At 44.0% G+C, this 21,508-nt stretch overlaps 2 protein-coding genes across 5 annotated transcripts in view; one reads left to right on the forward strand and one right to left on the reverse strand.

The window, feature by feature from the left end:
• TAF3 (TATA-box binding protein associated factor 3) overlaps positions 1–21,508 on the forward strand; it is a 118,223-nt gene that overhangs the window by 1,101 nt on the left and 95,614 nt on the right. Inside the window, exon 2 of the mRNA XM_056573258.1 lies at positions 12,546–12,788. Coding sequence (XP_056429233.1) covers positions 12,546–12,788 — 243 coding nt within the window. The remainder of the gene's footprint in view (positions 1–12,545; positions 12,789–21,508) is intronic.
• Positions 2,421–21,092, reverse strand: LOC130368889 (uncharacterized). Of its 4 annotated transcripts, none has more exons than XM_056573259.1 (3): positions 20,677–21,092; positions 5,566–5,711; positions 2,421–2,550 (listed from the first exon to the last, which is right to left on the reverse strand). In XM_056573259.1, exons 1-3 carry the CDS (start codon positions 21,032–21,034, stop codon positions 2,446–2,448), a joined length of 609 nt encoding a protein of 202 aa, XP_056429234.1. In that variant the 5' UTR covers positions 21,035–21,092; the 3' UTR covers positions 2,421–2,445. The 4 variants fall into 4 exon arrangements, 2 of the variants coding, with proteins under 2 accessions (XP_056429234.1, XP_056429235.1); XM_056573260.1 differs by lacking the exon at positions 20,677–21,092 and adding an exon at positions 12,296–12,496 and having other exon boundaries at positions 5,566–5,721; XR_008892598.1 differs by lacking the exon at positions 2,421–2,550 and adding an exon at positions 12,296–12,356 and having other exon boundaries at positions 5,579–5,711.

The raw sequence follows: 21,508 nt of genomic DNA on the forward strand, positions 1-21,508 counted from the left end.
TGCTGGTGCCTCTCCAGTGTTATACATATGCTTGACCTGCGGGCACGGTACTATTAGCAGTGGCAGGATGCTCATGCCTCTCCAGTGTTTACATATGCATTATAACTAGGGGCACTGTACTAAAAGCAGTTTCATGGCACTCATGCCTCTCCATTGTTTACATATGCTCGATACCTGCGGGCACTGTACTGTATTAGCAGTGGCAGGGTGCTCATGCCTCTCCATTGTTTACATATGCTCGATACCTGCGGGCACTGTACTGTATTAGCAGTGGCAGGGTGCTGGTGCCTCTCCAGTGTTATACGTATGCTCGACCTGCGGGCACGGTACTATTAGCAGTGGCAGGATGCTCATGCCTCTCCAGTGTTTACATATGCATTATAACTACGGGCACTGTACTAAAAGCAGTTTCATGGCACTCATGCCTCTCCATTGTTTACATATGCTCGATACCTGCGGGCACTGTACTGTATTAGCAGTGGCAGGGTGCTCATGCCTCTCCATTGTTTACATATGCTCGATACCTGCGGGCACTGTACTGTATTAGCAGTGGCAGGGTGCTGGTGCCTCTCCAGTGTTATACGTATGCTCGACCTGCGGGCACGGTACTATTAGCAGTGGCAGGATGCTCATGCCTCTCCAGTGTTTACATATGCATTATAACTACGGGCACTGTACTAAAAGCAGTTTCATGGCACTCATGCCTCTCCATTGTTTACATATGCTCGATACCTGCGGGCACTGTACAGTATTAGTAGTGGCAGGGCACTGATTCATCTCTAGTGTTTACATATGCCCTATACATGTGGGCACTGTACTGTATTAGCAGTGGCAGGGTGCTGGTGCCTCTCCAGTGTTATACGTATGCTCGACCTGCGGGCACGGTACCATTAGCAGTGGCAGGACGCTCATGCCTCTCCATTGTTTACATATGCTCGAAACCTGCGGGCACTGTACTGTATTAGTAGTGGCAGGGCGCTGATGCATCTCTAGTGTTTACGTATGCCCTACACATGTGGGCACTGTACTGTATTAGCAGTGGCAGGGTGCTGGTGCCTCTCCAGTGTTTACGTATGCTCTCTTCATGCGGGCACTGAACTGCTAGCAGTTGCAGGACGCTCATTCCTCTCCAGTGTTTACATATGCATTATAACTACGGGTACTGTACTAAAAGCAGTTTCAGGGTGCTCATGCCTCTCCATTGTTTACATATGCTCGAAACCTGCGGGCACGGTACTATTAGCAGTGGCAGGATGCTCATGTCTCTCCATTGTTTACATATGCTCGATACCTGCGGGCACTGTACAGTATTAGTAGTGGCAGGGCGCTGATGCATCTCTAGTGTTTACGTATGCCCTATACATGTGGGCACTGTACTGTATTAGCAGTGACAGGATGCTCATGCCTCTCCAGTGTTTAGGTATGCCCTATACATGCGGGCACTGTACTGTATTAGCAGTGGCATGGTGCTGTTGCCTCTCCAGTGTTTACGTATGTTCGACCTGTGGGCACTGTACTATTACCAGTGGCAGGACGCTCGTGCATCTCTAGTGTTTATGTATGTTCTATACATGCTGGTACTGTACTTTAAGCAGTGGCAGGATGCTCATGCCTCTCCAGTGTTTACGTATGCTCTCTTCATACAGTCACTGTACTATTAGCAGTGGCAGGATGCTCATGCCTCTCCAGTGTTTACGTATGCTCTCTTCATACGGTCACTGTACTGTTACCAGTGGCAGGACGCTCGTGCATCTCTAGTGTTTATGTATGCTCTATACATGCTGGTACTGTACTTTTAGCAGTGGCAGGATGCTTATGCCTCTCCAGTGTTTACGTATGCCCTATACATGTGGGCACTGTACTATTAGCAGTGGCAGGATGCTCATGCCTCTCCAGTGTTTACGTATGCTCTATACATGCTGGCTCTGTACTATTAGCAGTGGCAGGATGCTCATGCCTCTCCAGTGTTTACGTATGCTCTATACATGCTGGCTCTGTACTATTAGCAGTGGCAGGATGCTCATGCCTCTCCAGTGTTTACGTATGCTCTACCTGCGGGCACTGTACTATTAGCAGCGGCAGGATGGTCTTACCCCTCCAATGTTTATGTATGCTCTATACCTGCAATCACTGTGCTATTGTCAGCGGCAGGATGCTTGTGCCACTCTATTGTTTATGTATGCTCTATACCTGCAGGCACTGTACTGTTTGTAACGGCAGGTCACTATCGCCTCTCCGTTAGTTACATATACTTATACCCGCAGGCACTGTACTATTAGCAGGGCGCTGATGCCTCTCCAGTGTTAATGTTTATATGTACCCCTTCAGATGGCTGATCAGCACCTCTAATAGTGATTGGCTATCCTGAGCTTTATAAGACAGATTACCACAATAATAATTGGGTAACAGCGGGCATCATGCTTGTCCACCACATCTCACTCCTGCTTATGTGGTGCCTTTGTGAGAGCTGGTACCTTGTTGGGATCGGTGGGGTCCTGGTGGTCTGACCACTCCTGACCTTGCATAGATCTTCAGTGTAGAAGGTTGGTGCTGAAATATGATGATAAATGTTTACTATATGAGGACTAAAGATAGATGCAGACCAGACTAAACATGGCCCTGTGTATGGTGGGTAATCTTTTAACAATGGTGTCCGTCAAGGGCAGCAAGTGGTCAGTCTGGTTATGAAGCTTACGTTTTGGAAGCAGGAAAAATGTAAGGATCCGAATGACTATGAAAAGGACTAAATTGTGATGGATTAGGTGGAATATCTCCAGATAGGCAGGTCTTGTGTGGTGGTCCTGGCTTTCTGTGGTTAGTATTTACAAAAAGTAGAACAAGTGATAGGGTCCTGGGTCATGTTGCCCATGCTGACCTGTGTACACAGCCAGATGGGCTTCATTGGGCACATGAGTATTTGGACTGGATCATGGAGCAGTGGAAGTTGGTGGCCTGGTTTTGATTCATCACCTTCTTTATAACTTTATGTGGGCATTACCTGGGAAAGAGCTGGCACTAGAATGTGTTATAGAAAGAAGGCAAAGCTGGCAGTGGAAGTGTTGTGCTCTCTGGACGATGTTCTGGATGTAGATGTTACATTGACACATACCAGCGACAGGGAACATTGTTGCAGACCAATTACACCCCTTTCATGTCAATGGTACTTTCAGTTGGATAGTGCCCATGCCACGCTGATAAAATGGTTTCGGAATGGTGTGATGAAAATAAGACATGAGTTCAATGTAGGGCTGGTCGGTATGACCAAATGTGTGTATCACAGTATTTTTTAAACTTGGCGGTTCCACAGTATATAACGGTATTTCCTAGCCCCCCCCCCCCCCCCCCCCAATATTATCAGCCCACATCCCCATGGGGGTAAATACTCACATATCACCCGTAAGCGCTGCCCTCCTCGCCCTGTTTGTTGCGGCCGCCTGCGCTGGCACTCTATACTGTGCGGTATCCCTATGCCCGGGCTGCAAAAGGTAAACAAAATAAACTTTAACGCACCTACGTCAGCCTTACGCTGGGGACGGGAACGTCGGACAGCTGTCAGCCTATCGCCAGCCGCAGCGATGTTCCGTCTCGGCCGGTGATAGGCTGAGCGCACTGTCATGTAAGAAGTGATAGGCTGACAGCTGTCCGACGTTCCCGTCCCCAGGAAACAAGTGAGGCCGGTACCGGACCAAGGGGAGGTGAGTTAAAGTTTATTTTGATTATATTTTGCAGCCCGGGCATAGGGATACCGCACAGTATAGAGAGTTGGGAGTTGTAGTCTTACAACATCTGGAGGTCCTCAGGTTGGAGACCACTGGTAAAGAGTGTCAGCGCAGGCGGCCACAACAAACAGGACGAGGAGGGCAGCGCATACGGGTGACATGTGAGTATTTACCCTAATGGGGACAGCGCTGGGCTAATAATTGAGGGGGGGGGCAGAACTGCGCTGGCAGGTCACATAGGATTAGTTCCCAGATGTGGGGACAAAGATTCATTAATTCCTGAGGGGGAGGGGCCAAAATGGTATTGCGGTTCGGGTTGAAATTCATATTGTGCAGCACAAAAATTTCTGTATTCGGTATGAACCGGTATACCGCCCAGCCCTAGTTCAATGTACTGACTTTTACTCGAGTCCCCAGATTTCAGTCTGATCGATGTCTGTGACATGTGCTGGGATAACAATCTTTGGAGGGCACACCTAACAAGATACTGGACCTGCTGCTGATCTTCAGAGATATTGTGGAGTCCATGGGGGAGATTTATCCAAACCTGTCCAGAGGAAAAGTTGCTCAGTTGCCCATAGCAACCAATCAGATCGCTTTAAAAAAAATTTTTTAAGACCTCTGAACAATGAAAGCAGCGATCTGATTGGTTGCTATGGGCAACTGAGCAGCTTTTCCTCTCGACAGGTTTTGATAAATCTCCCCCTATGCATCGGCTTAGTTGTTGTGGCATGAGGACTTGGCTGATATAGCTAGTGACCTGACTATAAACTTCATTGTTTTTACTTAAAGGGGTACTCCGGTGAAAAGCTTTTTTTTTTTTTTTTTAAATCAACTGGTGCCAAAAAGTTAAACAGATTTGTAAATTACTTCTATTAAAAAATCTTAATCCTTCCAGTACTTATTAGCTGCTGAATGCTACAGAGGAAATTCCTTTCTTTTTGGAACACTGATGAAATCACAAGCACAGTGCTCTCTGCTGACATCTCTGTCCATTTTAGCAACCGTGCATAGCAGATGTATGATAAGGGCAGCATGGTGGCTCAGTGGTTAGCACTGCTGCCTTGCAGTGCTGGGGACTTGGGTTCAAATCCCACTAAGGACAACAATAAATAAAGGATTATTATTAAAACATCAGCAGAGAGAACTGTGCGCTTGATTTCATCAGAGAGCATTCCAAAAAGAAAATAATTTCCTCTATAGTATTCAGCAGCTAATAAGTACTGGAAGGATTAATATTTTTTTAATAGAAGTAATTTTCAAATATGTTTAACTTTCTGCCACCAGTTGATTTAAAAGAAAAAAGGTTTTCACCGGAGTACCCCTTTAATCCTTCCTGTACTTATTAGCTGCTGAATACTACAGTGGAAATTCTTTTGAAACACAGACCTGTCTGCTGACATCCTGAGCACAGTGCTCTCTGCTGACATTTCTGTCCATTTTAGGAGCTGCCAGCGTAAAAGGAAATCCCCATAGCAAACATATGCTGTTCTGGGCAGTTCCTAAAATGGACAGAGATGTCAGTAGAGAGCACTGTGCTTGTGATGTCAGCAGACAGCTCTGTGTTTCAAAAAGAAAAGAATTTCCGCTGTAGTATTCAGCAGCTAATAAGTACAGGAAGGATTAAGATTTTTAAATAGAAGTAATTTAATTTACAAATCTGCATGGTATGTAGAAACATAGATGAATGTCTGGCACAGCACTGGTAAGCAAGGGTTATATATTGAAGTGGTAGGATCCGTACGTGAGGAGTACAATGAGACCATACAAGGTGCCAATACGGGGTGCAGGTAAGAAAGGCACAAATCGCTGTGGCATCAGAACAGTAGAAGAAAACCGCACTCACCCGTAAGCTTGTGCACCAAGACTTTATTCCGTGAAGGCCATGGACATAAACACAAGAAGCAGGACACCGGCAGGAACGCCGAGGGCACACACGTGTAGTTACAGCTGTTTCAGGGGACTCAGCCCGCTTCGTCAGACTCCCAGAGTCTGACACCAGCTGATTTAAAAAAAAAAAAAAAAAAAAGTTTTGCACCGGAGTACCCCTTTAAAATGTATTTATGCAATAAATATATATGTTGCTATGCATAGGTTATGGAGGCGTACCAAACTGTTGAGTATACAGTAATATTCTTGTCCACCTCTTTTACGTTGGTCATGGATGATGAACAGCCGAGTGGATGTGAGATGAGTTGTCCTTTATCAGTTTTATCCAACCATTGACCTAACAAAGTTCTTGGGGGAGATTTACCAAAACTTGTGTAGAGGTAAAGTTGACCAGTTGTCAATAGCAACCAATTAGATTGATGGTTTTATTTTTGAAAAAGCCTCTGAAAAATTAAAATTATCACCGGCCAAGGAATGACATCGCTGCAGCCGGTGATAGACAGACGGCTCTGTGACGTTTCCATCCCCAGGACCACAGCGGAGGGACCGTGAAGCCGGTAACGGGGAACGTCGGAAGGTGAGTTAATGTTTATTTTGTTTGTTTTTGCAGCCCGGGCATAACATAGTACAGTACAGCGCAGCGGCTGATAATTATTTGTGGGGGGGTGGGAGAGAAGCAGTGCTTGCGGGTGATATATGATTAGTTCCCCGATCTGGGGGACAGTGCAGCGCTAAGCTGATAATTCATTGCTCTGTGTTATAGTCCCCTATGGGGGCTATAAATGTGCGTTTATTAAAAAAAAAATAATAATAATAAAAATATTGATTTAACCTCTTGCCTTTATAAAAGTTTTAATCACCCCCATTTTCCCATTTAAATTTTTTTTTAAATAAGAATAAACACCGTGCTGGGCATTATGACCAAAAATGCATATCACAGTATTTTTGTAAGTTATGACTGTTCCACGGTATTTAACGGTATTCCCCATCTTCCCACCCCCCCCCCCCCCCCCCACGCTGGGGAACTAATCATATGTGACCCGCGGGCGCTGCTGCCCCCCGTCCTCCTGCGAGCCGCCGGCGCTTTCAATGAATGAGTTGCGTGCCGCGGCGCTGGAAATTATTAGTAAAGGACATCTGTACTGATGAATTTTACATATTCCTGTGCCCGGGCTGCAAAAATAAACAAATTAAACATTGACTCGCCTTCCTACGTTCCACCGTTGATCCGGTATCTGCCTCACTGTTCTCCGCTGCGATCATCATGCTGCTTCCTGGAGACGAGAACGTCAGAGCCGTCAGCGTCACACCGGCTGCAGCGATGTCCCGCCTCGGCCGGTGATAGGCTGAGCGCACTGTCATGTAAGGTTATAGGGGTCAGAAGAGGACATTTTTAAACATACATATTTTTGTGCAAAAAGTTATAATTTTTTAACAGTTGTAAAAAAAAAAAATTAAACCTATTTTTGGTCACTTTTTATATAATGAAAAAATGAATAAAAAGCGATCAAAAAGTCTGATCAATACAAAAATGGTACTGATAAAAACTTCAGATCATGGCGCAAAAAATTAGCCCTCATACCGGCCCGTATGCAGAAAAATAAAATGATAGGAGCTATAGGGGTCAGAAGATCAGAATTTTTAAGGTATAAATTTTCGTGCATGTACAGTATTTATCGGGGTATACCACGCACCGGCCTATAACACGCACCCTCATTTTACCAAGGATATTTGGGTAAAAAAAGTTTTTTACCCAAATATCCTTGGTAAAATGAGGGTGCGTGTGTGTGCATGCGTATACTCCAATACACCCCCAGGAAAGGCAGGGCGAGAGAGGCCATCGCTGCCCGCATCTCTCTCCCTGCCTTTCCTGGGGTCTAGAGCCCTGCTGCCGGCCCTTCTCTCCTGCTGGCTATCTGCGCCACTGCCCGTTCTCTTCCCCCTATCGGTGCCAGCGCCGGTAGCCAGGGGGAGAGATGCCCGTTCTCTCCCCCTGACTATCGGTGCCGGCGCCGATAGCCAGGGGGAGAGAAGCAGCGCCGATAGCCAGGGGGAGAGAAGGTGCAGCGGCACCCATTACCGGCGCTGCTGCCCTGTTGCCTCCCCGATCCCCGGTTGTATAATTACCAGTTGCCGGGGTCGGGTCCGCGCTGCTTCAGGCCTCTGGTGTGCGTCCCCTGCGTCATTGCTATGCACTGCACGGCGCAATGACGAGTGACGTCATTGCGCCGTGCAGTGCATAGCAACGATGCATGGGACGCACACCGGAGGCCTGAAGCAGCGCGGACCCGACCCTGGCAACCGGTAATTATTCAACCGGGGATGGGGGAGGCAACCGGGCAGCGGCGCCGGCAATGGGTGCCGCTGCCCCTTCTCTCCCCGTCTGTGGGCACCGCTGCCCGATTGCCGGTGCCGCTTCTCTCCCCCTGGCTATCGGCGCCGGCAATGGGGCAGCGGCACCGATAGCCAGGGGGAGAGAGCGGGCAGCGGCACCGATAGCCAGGGGGAGAGAATGGGCACCGATAGCCAGGGGGAGAGAATGGGCAGTGGCACCGATAGCCAGGGGGAGAGAAAGGCCGGCAGAAGGGCTCTAGACCTCAGGACAGGCAGGGGCATAGAAGCCGGCAGCGCTGGCGGTTTCTGCACCTGCAAAGCCGCTGCAGTTCATTGATTTAAAGCGCCCGCTTTAAATCATTGAACTGCAGCGGCTTCTGCGGGGCGGGGTGGGGTATAACACGCAGGTAGACTTTAGGCTAAAAATGTTAGCCTAAAAAGTGCGTGTTATACGCCGATAAATACGGTAGTTATGATTTTGTTCAGAAGTATGAAAAAATCAAACCTACATAAGTAGGGTATCATTTTAATCCTATGGACCTACAGAATAAGGTGTAATTTCTACTGAAAAGTGAGGCTCACTGTAGTTAGAGCTAATTTCTGTCTGGATAGTTGGTATGACTAGTTATAAAGTAATCTCAGATCTATCTTCTGTAATTCCCATGCCCAAAATTCTTGGGCTTTGCCCCACTCATCTGGTGTGGTCTCTATCTTAAAGGGGTACTCTGGTGGAAAACAATTTTTTTAAATTTTTTTTTTTAAATCAACTGGTGGCAGTAAGTTAAACAGATCTGTAAATTACTTCTGTTTCAGAATCTTAATCCTTCCAGTACGTATCAGCTGCTGTATGCTCCACAGGAAGTTCTTTTTTCTTTTAAAATGTATTTGCTGTCTGACCACAGTGCTCTCTGCTGTGCTGACACCTCCGTCCATGTCAGGAACTGTCCAGAACAGGATAGATTTTCTATGGGGATTTGCTTGTACTCTGGACAGTTCCTGAGACACAGAGGTGTCAGCAGAGAGCACTGTGGTCAGACAGAAAAGAAATTAAAAAAAGACCGCAGCTAAGTACTTAAAGGATTAAGATTTTTAAATAGAAGTAATTTACAAATCTGTTTAACTTTATGGCACCAGTTGATTAAAAAACAGTTTTCCACCGGAGTACCCCTTTAAGGTGTATCTGCTATTTAAAAGCAAAAAAAACTTTTTTTTTTTATTTCAGAGTGACATGTCAGAAGGTTAAAAGTGAACCTGTCATCATATTTTACCATATAGCAAGCGTGGCAACATGTTATATATGGTAAAATCTTCTTTCTCACCATCCTCGGGGGAGGTGTTTCTTCTGGCAGTGATAGTGAAGATATATATTGAAAGTCTCCCCACCCCCGGCTGTCAGTAAGAAGTACCCTTATACTCATTTAGTCCTGTCTGCTCGGGCTGTACTCACACTACCTCGCTGTGACTGACAGCCCAGATCCGGCCCATGTCTTTACTCTGCTCAGTTTTCTGAAGGAGCAGAATGGTGGCGAGGGGCCTGAGAAGGCTGGACTAAGTGAGTATAGCTCCCATACTTACAGGGCCATTGCTATGCGTTAGATACGTAAAAAATCTCAGGGCAGTTTTCCTTTTAGACTCCACTGATTGCTAAAGTGAAGAGCATACATGCTTTTCTGTCATTTATGCGGAGATCTCCCCCTAGTGGTGTGTAGGGAATTATGCAGCTACCTTTTGAACTCAATGCTAGCTGTATAAATCTGTATACTCTCTTCAACAGTGATACACATTGGGTGTTTAGGGACTGACCTATTTTATTTGGTTATATATTTTTTTTAATTGTATTTCTTGCTTTTCTGACTTCTTTTTTAATGTTTTTAAATGGTCACTGTCAGATACAAATACTTTTGGTATGTTGTAAAGCATGTATAACCAATGGTTTAGCAATTGCTTTCATTAGAAAATGTTCAGTATTTGATAATGAAAAAGCCAGTCAAACAACTGTCCCCCTGTCTGCTTGGACACATACTAGTCTTGCTGTGTCCATGCATCATCACCTATGTCATGGACACACTTCCTTGATTGAAAAATCCTCTAACAATCAGCTTGTGTCCCATTGCGGTCAGTGAGGACAAGCTGGGAGTTATTGTTTTGCTAATGCTAGGGGAGATGTGAACAGTCATCATACAGAGGGAGGGGGCGGAGACCTGCACAGTGAGGCCACGCCCCCTCCATTTGAGAGGAATTCTGACTAGTGAGCTAAATTAAAAGTGTAATAAAAAAAAAGGTGCTAGACACATAAAAATTAGATGAACATGGTCAACCTTTAGGAGGTTGAATTATTTTTGGATTATGTGGTTATGATATACTTGTATATTTTTTGTGAATTTTTCTGGAGATTTGTTAACCACCTTGTGGCATTTTTTTGGGATATCTCTTAAAATTACTATTGAGTAGTGTTATGGTTTTGTTTAATTGCTGTTTTGTCAGTCCCTTTCTTTTTTCCCATTTGATGGTATATTACTACAGGGTTTGTCTCCAATAATCTTATTATTTTATTATTTCTTGGTAAGCCTGTGGTGTAGTAAAGCTATTTTCTACTCTGTATTTCCGGTGTACACTTTTAGGAGTAGTTTTTCTCTTATGTATATCTGGAGGAATGGCACACTAGAGGTGTTCGAAAATGTCCTTGATCATTGGTACTTTGTGAGGAATAGGAGTGTTTACTGAAAGAGATGGGTCAGGAGATTTCCACAGTGTACACAAGAGGAGGGGTCTCAGCTAAGGATAATAGTGGGTGCTACTGAGCATTTCAAACCAAATACCGTATGTATCAAAACTAGAGAGAGGTGTTTTTGTAAGGTCGTCTTCTTCTTTAGTTATGATCCAGGTGGGGAAAACTGACTGTTCCTCTTCTGTTTCAGATATTACCCTGTTTAGTGTCAAACTATGTACCACTGTGTACCACTTCCAATGTCTTTAAACATATGCAAATGCCCGCTCAGTCGATCGCAGGCTGACTGGTCATGGCTTTGCCCAGTGACTGGTTTTGCAAACATTTTGTTTTAATTTTAGAGCATCCTACAACTGCAGGATCAGCAGATAGAGTTCCACCAAAGAGACCAGAACAGTATATGTGCTGTATGAGAGTTACAGAATGTTTTCGGTCTTGTCCGAGAGGCACCAGGTGACCACATCTTCATTGTAACTATATGAACACTAGGGTGTACTTATTGTTTGACAGCTTGTCATAGTAACATGTCAATAGTTTTGATCTTTGGAGGTCTGGGAGTAAGACCCGCACAGCACACTGGAGTTAAAGGGGTACTCCACCCCTAGACATCTTATCCCCCTATCCAAAGGATAGGGGATAGGATGTCTGATTGCAGGGGTCCTGCCGCTGCGGACCCCCGCAATATAGCATGCGGCACCCACCTGTTTCTTGTCCGGAAGCGCTGGAGGGTTTGGGTCGCGACCACGGGAACGGAAGTCTGTGACGTCACAACTCCGCCCCCGTGTGATGTCACTCCCCGTCTCCTCAATTCAAGTCTATGGGAGGGGGCGTGACTGCCTGCACACCCCCTCCCGTAGACTTGCATTGAGGGGGTGTGGCTGTGACGTCATGAGCCTCCGGCGCTGCACCCGACGCTCTAAACAAATGCAGGGTGCAGCAAGGAGATTGCGGGGGTCCCCAGTGGCAGGACCCCCACGATCAGACAACTTATCCCCTATCCAAAGGATAAGATATCAAGGAGCGGAGTACCCCTTTAATCTTCACAGAACCACTGAAGATCAGCCGTCTGATCGCCATCAGAGCATGGCTGTGGCTGTGTATCGTAGCAACTGTTCAATTCTTGATCTTGTTAGCATAGTAGCAGTGCCCATACAATTATACTTGTCATGCTGAAACCCCAGCTTGTTGTTCATGACGTGTACTGATCATGGGGGACATTTATCATTGCTGTCGTTGGGAAGCGAGTTCTGAAGGCCTTTTTTTCCCTTTTTTGTTTTGCTTTTCTGCCATATAGTTATAATACTTACCACAGGCAGTATTGTAAGCCACGTCAGACCTGGAGTTAACTTAAGACTGTTTAAAGGAATATGCACCTGTTTTGTGCCTACGTGTGACATTCGCACATCAATTCATGACCAATGCAATGAAAACTGAAAATCGCTTAGGTAAGGCTGTTCACAACTTTACCCACAAAAGTCGGAAAAAAAAAGGCTTGCCAAGAGAAAGCAAAAAAGGCTCTAAACACCAGCATAAATGTCCCCCTATGTCTTCAGTGGGTTAAATTACCATTTTTCACTTTCTTCCCAAATGCTATTCTTATGTTAGATTTTAATAAAGCATTTACCTCTGTGAAATATCTTTGAAAGAAAAGTGCAGCGTCATCTTGTTCTATAGACAATCTGCATCTTTGGGAAAAGAATAAGACATCCAGTGTAAATAGCATTCACATCTGTAACACAAAACACTGTAATAGAACACTGACTGTTAGCAGTATTATATGATGACACGTCATCTCCTCTGATGTGTTCCTGTTGATGTTGTTTAGAATGATGATGATTTATTATTAGTCCATTGATCTGGCTTTTGTATTCTAGATGGACGGACAGACCCTGTTCTGGATGATGTAGGACAAGCCTTTAAACTAATGGGGGTGAATCTCCATGAACTAGAAGACTACATTCATAATATTGAACCAGTCACCTTCTCACATCAGATCCCGTCCTTTCCTGTTAGTAAGAATAATGTGCTGCAGTTTCCTCCTCCTGGAAGCAAAGATATTGAAGACCGGAAGGAATATATACCCGACTACTTGCCACTTATTGTCTCTTCACAAGAAGGTATTGTACACATCCAATGCTATTCACTGTACTTACTAACAGATTGTTCTGATGTAGAATATTCTCTTCTGATAGGTCATAGATACTTGTCAGAATATCACTGGTGACGTCTGGACCCTTATTGGTTTCCAGAGTAAACACCTATGGCACTGCCGTAATTTCAGCCACAGTACATCTGACCCATTTTCGATTTAATAAAGCATCAGAATTCTGGTGTCCTTTTGTGCAAGAAATTGTCTTCCTTGACCTACACTTCGTTATGTGTGAAACACATTTTACACAGTTGTTGCATGTTACTTTGCTTAGGCAGTTGTATCAGAAATCTCCGAACAGTGCTAAAGGGTGTTCAAGAACTCATTCTAAAAAAATTTTTTTTTAAATTACAGACAACATTTATATTATATATCAGATTTTTTTTAGATTTAGACTTTCAAAGAAAAATTTAAGAATATATGATGACTGAGGATACTTGAGGATAGGGCTGGGCGGTATGACCAAATATGTGTATCACGGTATTTTTTTAACTTACGGCGGTTCCACGGTATATAACGGTATTTTCACACCCTCCCCCCTCAAAATCATGTGACCCGCCAGCACTGTTCTGCTCCCCCCCCCCCCCCAATTAATGAGCAGCCCGGCAGGGTACTTCTCACATATGTTAAGCACTGCCCTCCTCCTCTTTGTTGTGGGCCACCGGCGCTGGAACTCTATACTGTACGCCAGTGGTCTCCAATCTGCGGACCTCCAGTTGTTGCAAAACTACAACTCCCAGCATGCCCGGCAAGTTTTGCAACATCTGGTGGTCTGCAAGTTGGCGTACAGTATGGAGTTCCAGTGCCCGGCGGCCCCCCAACAAAGAGGAGGAGGGCAGTGCTTGCGGGTGACATATGTGAGTAGTACCCCGCTGGGCTGATTATTAATTGGGTGGGGGCAGAACAGCGCTGGCCGGTAACATAGGATTAGTTCCCCGATGTGGGGACAGCGCTGTGCTGGGCTGATAATACATTCCTGAGGGGGAGGGGCCCAACCGGTATTGCGGTATGGGAGAAAATTCATATCGTGCAGCCCAATAAATTCGGTATTCGGTATGAACCGGTATACCACCCAGCCCTTCTTAAGGAATTATAAGATTCCGTAAAGGGGTTTTCCAAAACTTAAAGGGGTTGTCCAGAGATATAAAATTGTCGACTGGGCAGATGGGAAGCATAAATATTCCCCGCAGGATAGAGGATGTGTCAGATCGTGGGGGTCTGACCGTTGGGCCCCCCCCCACGATCTCACGCTCGGCGCCCTGGCTCTCCTCACGAATGTAGGTGGTAGAAATGCCCCCCTCCATGCGTTTTTATGGGAGTGCTGAATATAGCCGAGCGCTGGATGTCCGGTGGTTAACACTAATCCTTTCATGAGGAGAGCCGGGTGCCCAATGGAGATTGCAGGGTGTCTCGGATAGGGGATAACTTTTGTTATGCTGCATAACTCCTTTAATTCATACACATCTGCCCTGACCCTCTGCAGCTGCCTTTTTAGATTCCTCTGGGTTTTCACTCGTTGCTGCCCATCTGAGTTAGGGATTGGTGCAATTGCAGTTCCTGTAGGGATGACGCTTATCAGAACAAGGTAGATGCAGTGATGAGCAATAACCAGAAGCTGTGTGTGATCAGGGTAGGTGAGTATAGCTTATTATGTTTGAATCCCCCCAGCCATATGTTATTGCTTGTAAGCGAGAATCTGCATTAAAAAACTGCTTAGGGTTCGTTCACACGGCCGTCTGCCCCCGTTAATAAATGTCCGTTATCAATTCGTTTGATCATTTTGAAACGGGTTGCTAATTGATGTCAATGGGATTTTATTTACCATCCTTTATCACCCGTTTGCTTCCTGTTCCGTATTTTATTTTATTTTTTTGACGGGGGAAAAGACTGTGCATGCAGTATTTTAAATTTTTTTTACATTTTTTTTTTACTCGTCAAAAATAACAAATAGAAACGGATATTATAAATTTAACATTGCAGTCTGTCAAACGAATGAGCCTTTAATGTCATCCATTTGCACCTGATTTATAATATCTGTTATTACTTCTGAGCATGCTGAGAAGAGGGGGCATCAGCAGACTCCTGCAGTGTTGTGGGACTACTACTACTACTTCCATCATGGAACAGACTTGTTTCCATGATGGAAGTAGTAGTTTCCTCAGCTGCGGGTGGCTGGGGAGAACTACGTTCGTGCTTGTACTACTACCCCATTATGGAACAGTCTGTTCCATGTTGGGGGTTGTAGTACAGGGTCTGAGGGATTGATCGCACCGGGTCTTCTGAGACCCGATGCGATCAGAAGTTAGTAAGCAGGGGAGCGGGCGGCATGCTCCGCTCCTCTATGATGTATAGAGTGTTTTTACTCTCATTTATATATGCCCGTCGGGAGCCCTGAATGGCCGGTACCCATGGAACCATTCAGGGCTCCTGGCAAGGTTTTTAAAATGAAGATTGTGAGTAGAGAGGAGCGAATTTACAGTAAATTCGATTCGTCACAAACTTCTCGGCTCGGCAGTTGATTTTTTATCCTGCATAAATGAGTTCAGCTTTCAGGTGCTCCCGTGGGCTGGAAAAGGTGGATACAGTCCTAGAAGACTCTTTCCTAGGACTGTATCCACCTTTTCCAGCCCACCGGAGCACCTGAAGGCTGAACTAATTTATGCAGGATAAGTCATCAACTGCCGAGCCGAGAAGTTTGTGACGAATCGAATTTACTGTAAATTCGCTCATCTCTAATTGTGAGTGGCAGCGCAGTTTTTAAAGATATGACCCCTGCCAGTGCATTTATAAATATGTAGCCCGTCTGTTCCATGATGGGAGTAGTAGTAGTCTTGGCTGCAGTCGTCTGTAGGTGGCTGACTCTTCATACTAATGGATGAAAAACTAATGCAAAAGGATGCCACAGAATGTCATCCGTTTGCATCAGTTAGTAGTATGGTCCGTTTACGCGGCAGTGACGGGAGAAAAGGGGACAGAAGTAAACTGCCGTATGTACGTAGCCTTACCACTGAACTTCAATGCATTGTCACTACAATGGCATCCACCTGAAGTGCTTCATTAAGTTGTGAAGGTAACAGTGCAGCCACTCAGCAGTCTCTCCCTGTACTGTATGTGACGGCTGAATAGTGATTGGCTGATGGCTTGCTGTAGGTTTTGTTATGCATCCCAAAAATTATTATTTTTTAGTAGAAGAGTATATGGATAGGAACATATTTTACGTCTGTATTATTCTTTTTCCTTTGGCTGAATCTGGGGAGGGAGTAAATTTTGGAGAAAAATGTTTACATAATTTTTACATAATAGAATAGGAACAGCAGTGTGTGAGTGTATAGAATAGAAAAGTCTCTAGCTCAAAATTATTTTCTGATGTTCAAAATCCTTTCATCTTAGTTTTCCTGAAGTTACAACAGGAAATGAAATCCATTACAGCTCCCATAGGGGATTTCACTACATATTGTAGACTCATGAAATGTAAATTTACTTGTGCAGGAAACTTTTATGACATAACTAGACAGATTTGTGATTCAGCATTCTAGGCAAACTATAGGAGGTATAAAATGGGGGTGGGGGGGGGGGTGGGGATTAAGATAGATGGGAATAAAACTGAATTCCTTATGAACTTCCACAGATCTTCATAAAGCTTTTTACCACGTTGGTATGTAATAATATTTCATCTAATGTAATAAGGCTCTGTTTACACTTATATCTGGTTTATATTTGACAGCAGGGGAATGTTCATTTGGCCAAAAACTGCACTAAAAAATCAACCTCATAATCCATGTGGACTTTGGTGCTGTTTTGATGTGGATTTTATTTACAGCGTAACTCTTATTTTACAATCCTACCTGATCTTCAGATTGGGCATATGAAGAGACATATTCCATGCTTGGCGGTACAGTTGCCAAGGCAAGTAATAATAGGTGTCATACATGAAACTCACTAAGCGGTATACATTGCCCCAGCATGAGCTGCTTTAAGATCTGGCAGAAGTTGAGCTTTAGGGTCTATACACACGGCAGAATTTCCGCTTGTGGAATTCCGCCTCAAATTAAAGCCCATAGACTTCTATAGGATTCCGCACTCCCATTCACACTTCTGAATTTCTGCAAGCGGAAATTCAGAAGTGTGAATGGGAGTGCGGAATCCTATAGAAGTCTATGGGCTTTAATTTGAGGCGGAATTCCACAAGCGGAAATTCTGCCGTGTGACTACACCCTTAGTTATGCTTTTAGCTCTGACCGATATTTTTTATGGGAGTTCAGAGCAGGACAACCCCGAAGTAACATGTCACATTTACATCTGCATGAGGCCTTAGTCACTGTGAGGGGGAGACATGCATGATGCCCTATTGTCTTAGATCTCATAAAAGGAAAGCAATGAGACTAGTGTGAACAGAGCCATATATCTGTTTTAGGATTTTCAGAGTTTACTTTTTGTGTTTGGTGTGACAGTGAACACTTATAGTGATAGAAATGTTTCCACCAGGTTTGGCTATCCTTACCTTACAAAAAGCATGTACAGTCATGGCCGTAAATGTTGGCACCCCTGAAATTTTTCTAGAAAATGAAGTATTTCTCACAGGAAAGGATTGCAGTAACACATGTTTGCTATACACATGTTTATTTCCTTTTTGGGTATTGGAATTAAACCAAAAAAAGAAGGGGGGGGGGGAAGCTAATTGGGCATAATGTCACACCAAACTCCAAAAATGGTCTGGACAAAATTATTGGCACCTTTTCAAAATTGTGGGAAAAAAAAAGATGATTTCAAGCATGTGATGCTCCTTTAAACTCACCTGGGGCAAGTAACAGGTGTGGGCAATATAAAAATCACACCTGAAAGCAGATAAAAAGGAGAGAAGTTCACTTAGTCTTTGCATTGTGTGTCTGTGTGTGCCATACTAAGCATGGACAACAGAAAGAGAAGAGAACTCTCTGAGGACTTGAGAACCAAAATTGTGGAAAAATATCAACAATCACACGGTTACAAGTCCATCTCCAGAGATATAGATTTGCCTTTGTCTACAGTGTGCAACATTATCAAGAAGTTTGCAACCCATGGCACTGTAGCTAATCTCCCTGGGTGTGGATGGAAGAGAAAAATTGATGAAATGTGTCAAGGCATGATAGTCTGGTGGATAAGCAGCCCCAAACAAGTTCCAAAGAGATTCAAGCTGTCCTGCAGGCTCAGGGAGCATCAGTGTCAGCGCAAACTATCCGTCGACATTTAAATGAAATGAAACGCTATGGCAGGAGACCCAGGAGGACCTCCACTGCTGACACAGAGACTTAAAAGGCAAGACTACATTTTCCAAAATGAACTTGAGTAAGACTAAATCCTTCTGGGAAAACGTCTTATGGACAGATGAAATCAAGATAGAGCTTTTTGGTAAAGCACATCATTCTACTGTTTACCGAAAACGGAATGAGGCCTAAAAAGAAAAGAACACAGTACCTACAGTGAATTATGGTGGAGGTTTAATGATATTTTTGGGTTGTTTTGCTGCCTCTGGCACTGGGTGCCTTGAATGTGTGCAAGGCATCATGAAATCTGAGGATTACCAATGGATTTTGGGTCGCACTGTACAACCCAGTGCCAGAAAGATGGGTTTGGGTCCGACATCTTGGGTCTTCTAGCAGGACAATGACTCCAAACATATGTCAAAGAGCACCCAGAAATGGATGGCAACAAAGCGCTGGAGAGTTCTGAAGTGGCCAGCAATGAGTCCACATCTAAATCCCATTGAACACCTGTGGTTGGGAAAAGGCACCCTTCCAATAAGTGAGACCTGGGGCAGTTTGCAAAGGAAGAGTGGTCCAACATTCCGGCTGAGAGGTGTAAAAAGATTATTGATGGTTATAGGAAGCGACTGATTTCAGTTATTTTTTCCAAAGGGTGTGCAACCAAATATTAAGATAAGGGTGCCAATGAGTTTGAGGGTGCCAATTAGCTTTTTTTCCTACCTTTTTTGGTTTAGTTCCAATACACACAAAGGGAATAAACATGTGTATAGCAAAACATGTGTTACTGCAATCCTTTTCTGTGAGAAATACTTCATTTTCTAGAAGAATTTCAGGGGTGCCAACATTTACGGCCATGACTGTATATGGATCAGTGCAATGGCTATAGCACAGAGAAATTCTGTTGTCAGTGACCCTTAGACAACAGATTTCTACACTTTCTGAATTTTCTGGGGAGCGTGATAACAAAAATGTTAATTGAATTAAGAACCTTTTGTGAAAATGTATTTTACTATAACATACATTTTATACAGTTATCTCCACTGGAGCTAGACTGACACATTTGCTCACAGATGCAGAGAGGAGCATGAGAAAACCCACGCTTGCAAATGGTGGTGGGTTAGGATAAATGTTTATTTATTTATTAATTTTTTTTACACTTTTAATTTAGCTCACTAGTCTGAATTCCTCTCAAAGGGAGAGGGTGTGGTCTCACTGTGCAGGTCTCCGCCCCCTCCTTCAGTATGCTGCCTGCTCACATCTCCCCTACCATTAGCAAAACTACAACTCCCAGCTTGTCCTCACTGACAGTAGCGGGACACAAGATTAAAGTGGGAGGATTTTTCCTCCAGCTGTGAGCCCTGCGCTCCCAGCTGTCAATCAAGGAAGTGTGTCCATGACATAGGTGACGCATGGACACAGCAGGACTAGTATGTGTGCAAGCCGGCAGGGGGGGGGACAGGTGTTTGACTGGCTTTTTCAGTATGAAATACTGAAAAATTTCTAGTTAAAGCAATTGCAAAACCTATTGGTTATACATTCTTTACAACATATCAAAAGTTTTTGTATCTGACAGTGCACATTTAACCCTACCTTATTTTTTTTTTTTGTTAACCTATAAGTATCAGGTAACAAGATTCATTGAAATATCTCCAGCCGTTTAGGAGTTAAGCTGGAACATGAATACTACATAAGGTGAGAGTTATCAAAACCTATTCAGAATAATAGGATGCGTTCACACATGTATTTTCTGCTGCAGATTTTGCTACTCATTGAATCTAATGGGCAGCAGATCTACTGAAAAAATAACGTACATGTGAATGTACCCTTAAAAGTGGTGCAATTGTCCATTGAAACCTATGCCAAAAAGTAAATTGGTTGCTATGGGCAACTGAACAACTTTTCCTCTGCAAAGGTTTTGAGAAATCTCCCCCATGGAATTTCCATCCTTTTCAATGGGAATCCGCTTTGTAGTCCACACTGTTACATAGAAACATGTGTCGGCAGATAAGAACCATTTGGCCCATCTAGTCTGCCCAATAATCTGAATACTATGAATAGTCCCTGGCCCTATCTTATATGAAGGATAGCCTTATGCCTATCCCATGCATGTTTAAACTCCTTCACTGTATTTGCAGCGACCACTTCTGCAGGAAGACTATTCCATGCATCCACTACTCTCTCAGTAAAGGAATACTTCCTGATATTACTGCATATACCTTTGCCCCTCTAATTTAAAACTGTGTCCTCTTGTGGTATTTTTTCTTCTTTTAAATATCCTCTCCTCCTACATGGATTTACAATCTACTTTCCTGGAAAAATAACATATCGTGGTCCCGGTAGTCTGGACATGAATTGGCCCCAAAAGACTAAACTGTGTAGCCTTATGTTTTCACTGTTCCTTCAGAAAAATCCATTATGTGAACATACCTGAAGAGGCTTGTACAATGAGGAAAAAAATTACTATGAGGGTGACTGTTGGGGGGTTTTAACCCTCCCAGTAAAGTAATGTAGGTAAAGTTACTAAAGGTGAATACACGGCAACTGAACCCTCCAAATTGTGTACTGGGGTGTCCTAGCTTGATGTACAAAGTGCAAACAAAATCTTCAGCTCACCTCCCAATGGTCTTGCGCAGATCCTTAGCCTGGCCCAGCTTGGTAGTGAAAAAAACGGTGTGTTTGATCCACCAATTCTGTAAAACATCAATTCTTTATTTGTATTCCACAGTGATAAAAATCTTGCAGTGACACACTGCAACATGGACGCGTTTCGAGTGCATGCGTGCTCTTGATCACCATTCCACCTGTTCAAGACCCAGAGAGAGGAGTCACTAATTGTGAATTTAAAATATGACCATATAAAATCGTATAACAAAGACAGGTTCAAAAGTATTTTACATGAACTTGGAAAAGACTTCTGTGCACAACCGCATGCTGAATTGTGTGTTTTATCATGTGCAGCAATTGGAGACATCACTGAAGTGTCTTAATAGTGAAACATAAGTTCTTTTCTTTAACCCTTGGGAGGCTATTGTCTGGAGCACAAACTGCCAATAAGCCTCCCGGCTTAACAGTCTGCACTGCAGATCGCCTCCTCGTGTTTTCTGATAAACTTTTTCTATGGCGTACATCTTGAAATTAACAACACTAGCATTATGTATCTCAAAAAAATGTGAAGATGCACCAGATTTAATTCTGTTCCCATTCGCATGAACAGCATCATTTGTGTTCCCTAATCGTGCATCCTACATACTTTAGATTGTAGGCTGTGCATTCAATAATATTTTCTACGTTTGCTAAATTACAATTTAAATGTTGCTTAATCTTGTGTTCATGGTTGTCTGAAACGTCTGTAAATTCCTTACGTACTTGAGCCACTCCACATGCCTTATATCGTGCCGCTACACATTTGTAGAAGCCGATACAACTAAGCCACCTGTTCACATTC

This window comes from Hyla sarda, chromosome 4 (assembly GCF_029499605.1).
Source record: "Hyla sarda isolate aHylSar1 chromosome 4, aHylSar1.hap1, whole genome shotgun sequence".
Lineage (NCBI taxonomy): Eukaryota > Metazoa > Chordata > Amphibia > Anura > Hylidae > Hyla > Hyla sarda.

Excerpts from the sequence above, each read along its gene's own strand:
- LOC130368889 (XM_056573259.1), bottom strand. The coding sequence starts at position 21,034 with ATGTCTCCAATTGCTGCACATGATAAAACACACAATTCAGCATGCGGT. Across the intron at positions 5,712-20,676 it reads CTGCGCAAGACCATTGGGAG|ACTCTGGGAGTCTGACGAAG; the intron begins GTGAGCTGAAGA and ends AGCTGGTGTCAG. Across the intron at positions 2,551-5,565 it reads CTTGGTGCACAAGCTTACGG|CACCAACCTTCTACACTGAA; the intron begins GTGAGTGCGGTT and ends ATCATATTTCAG.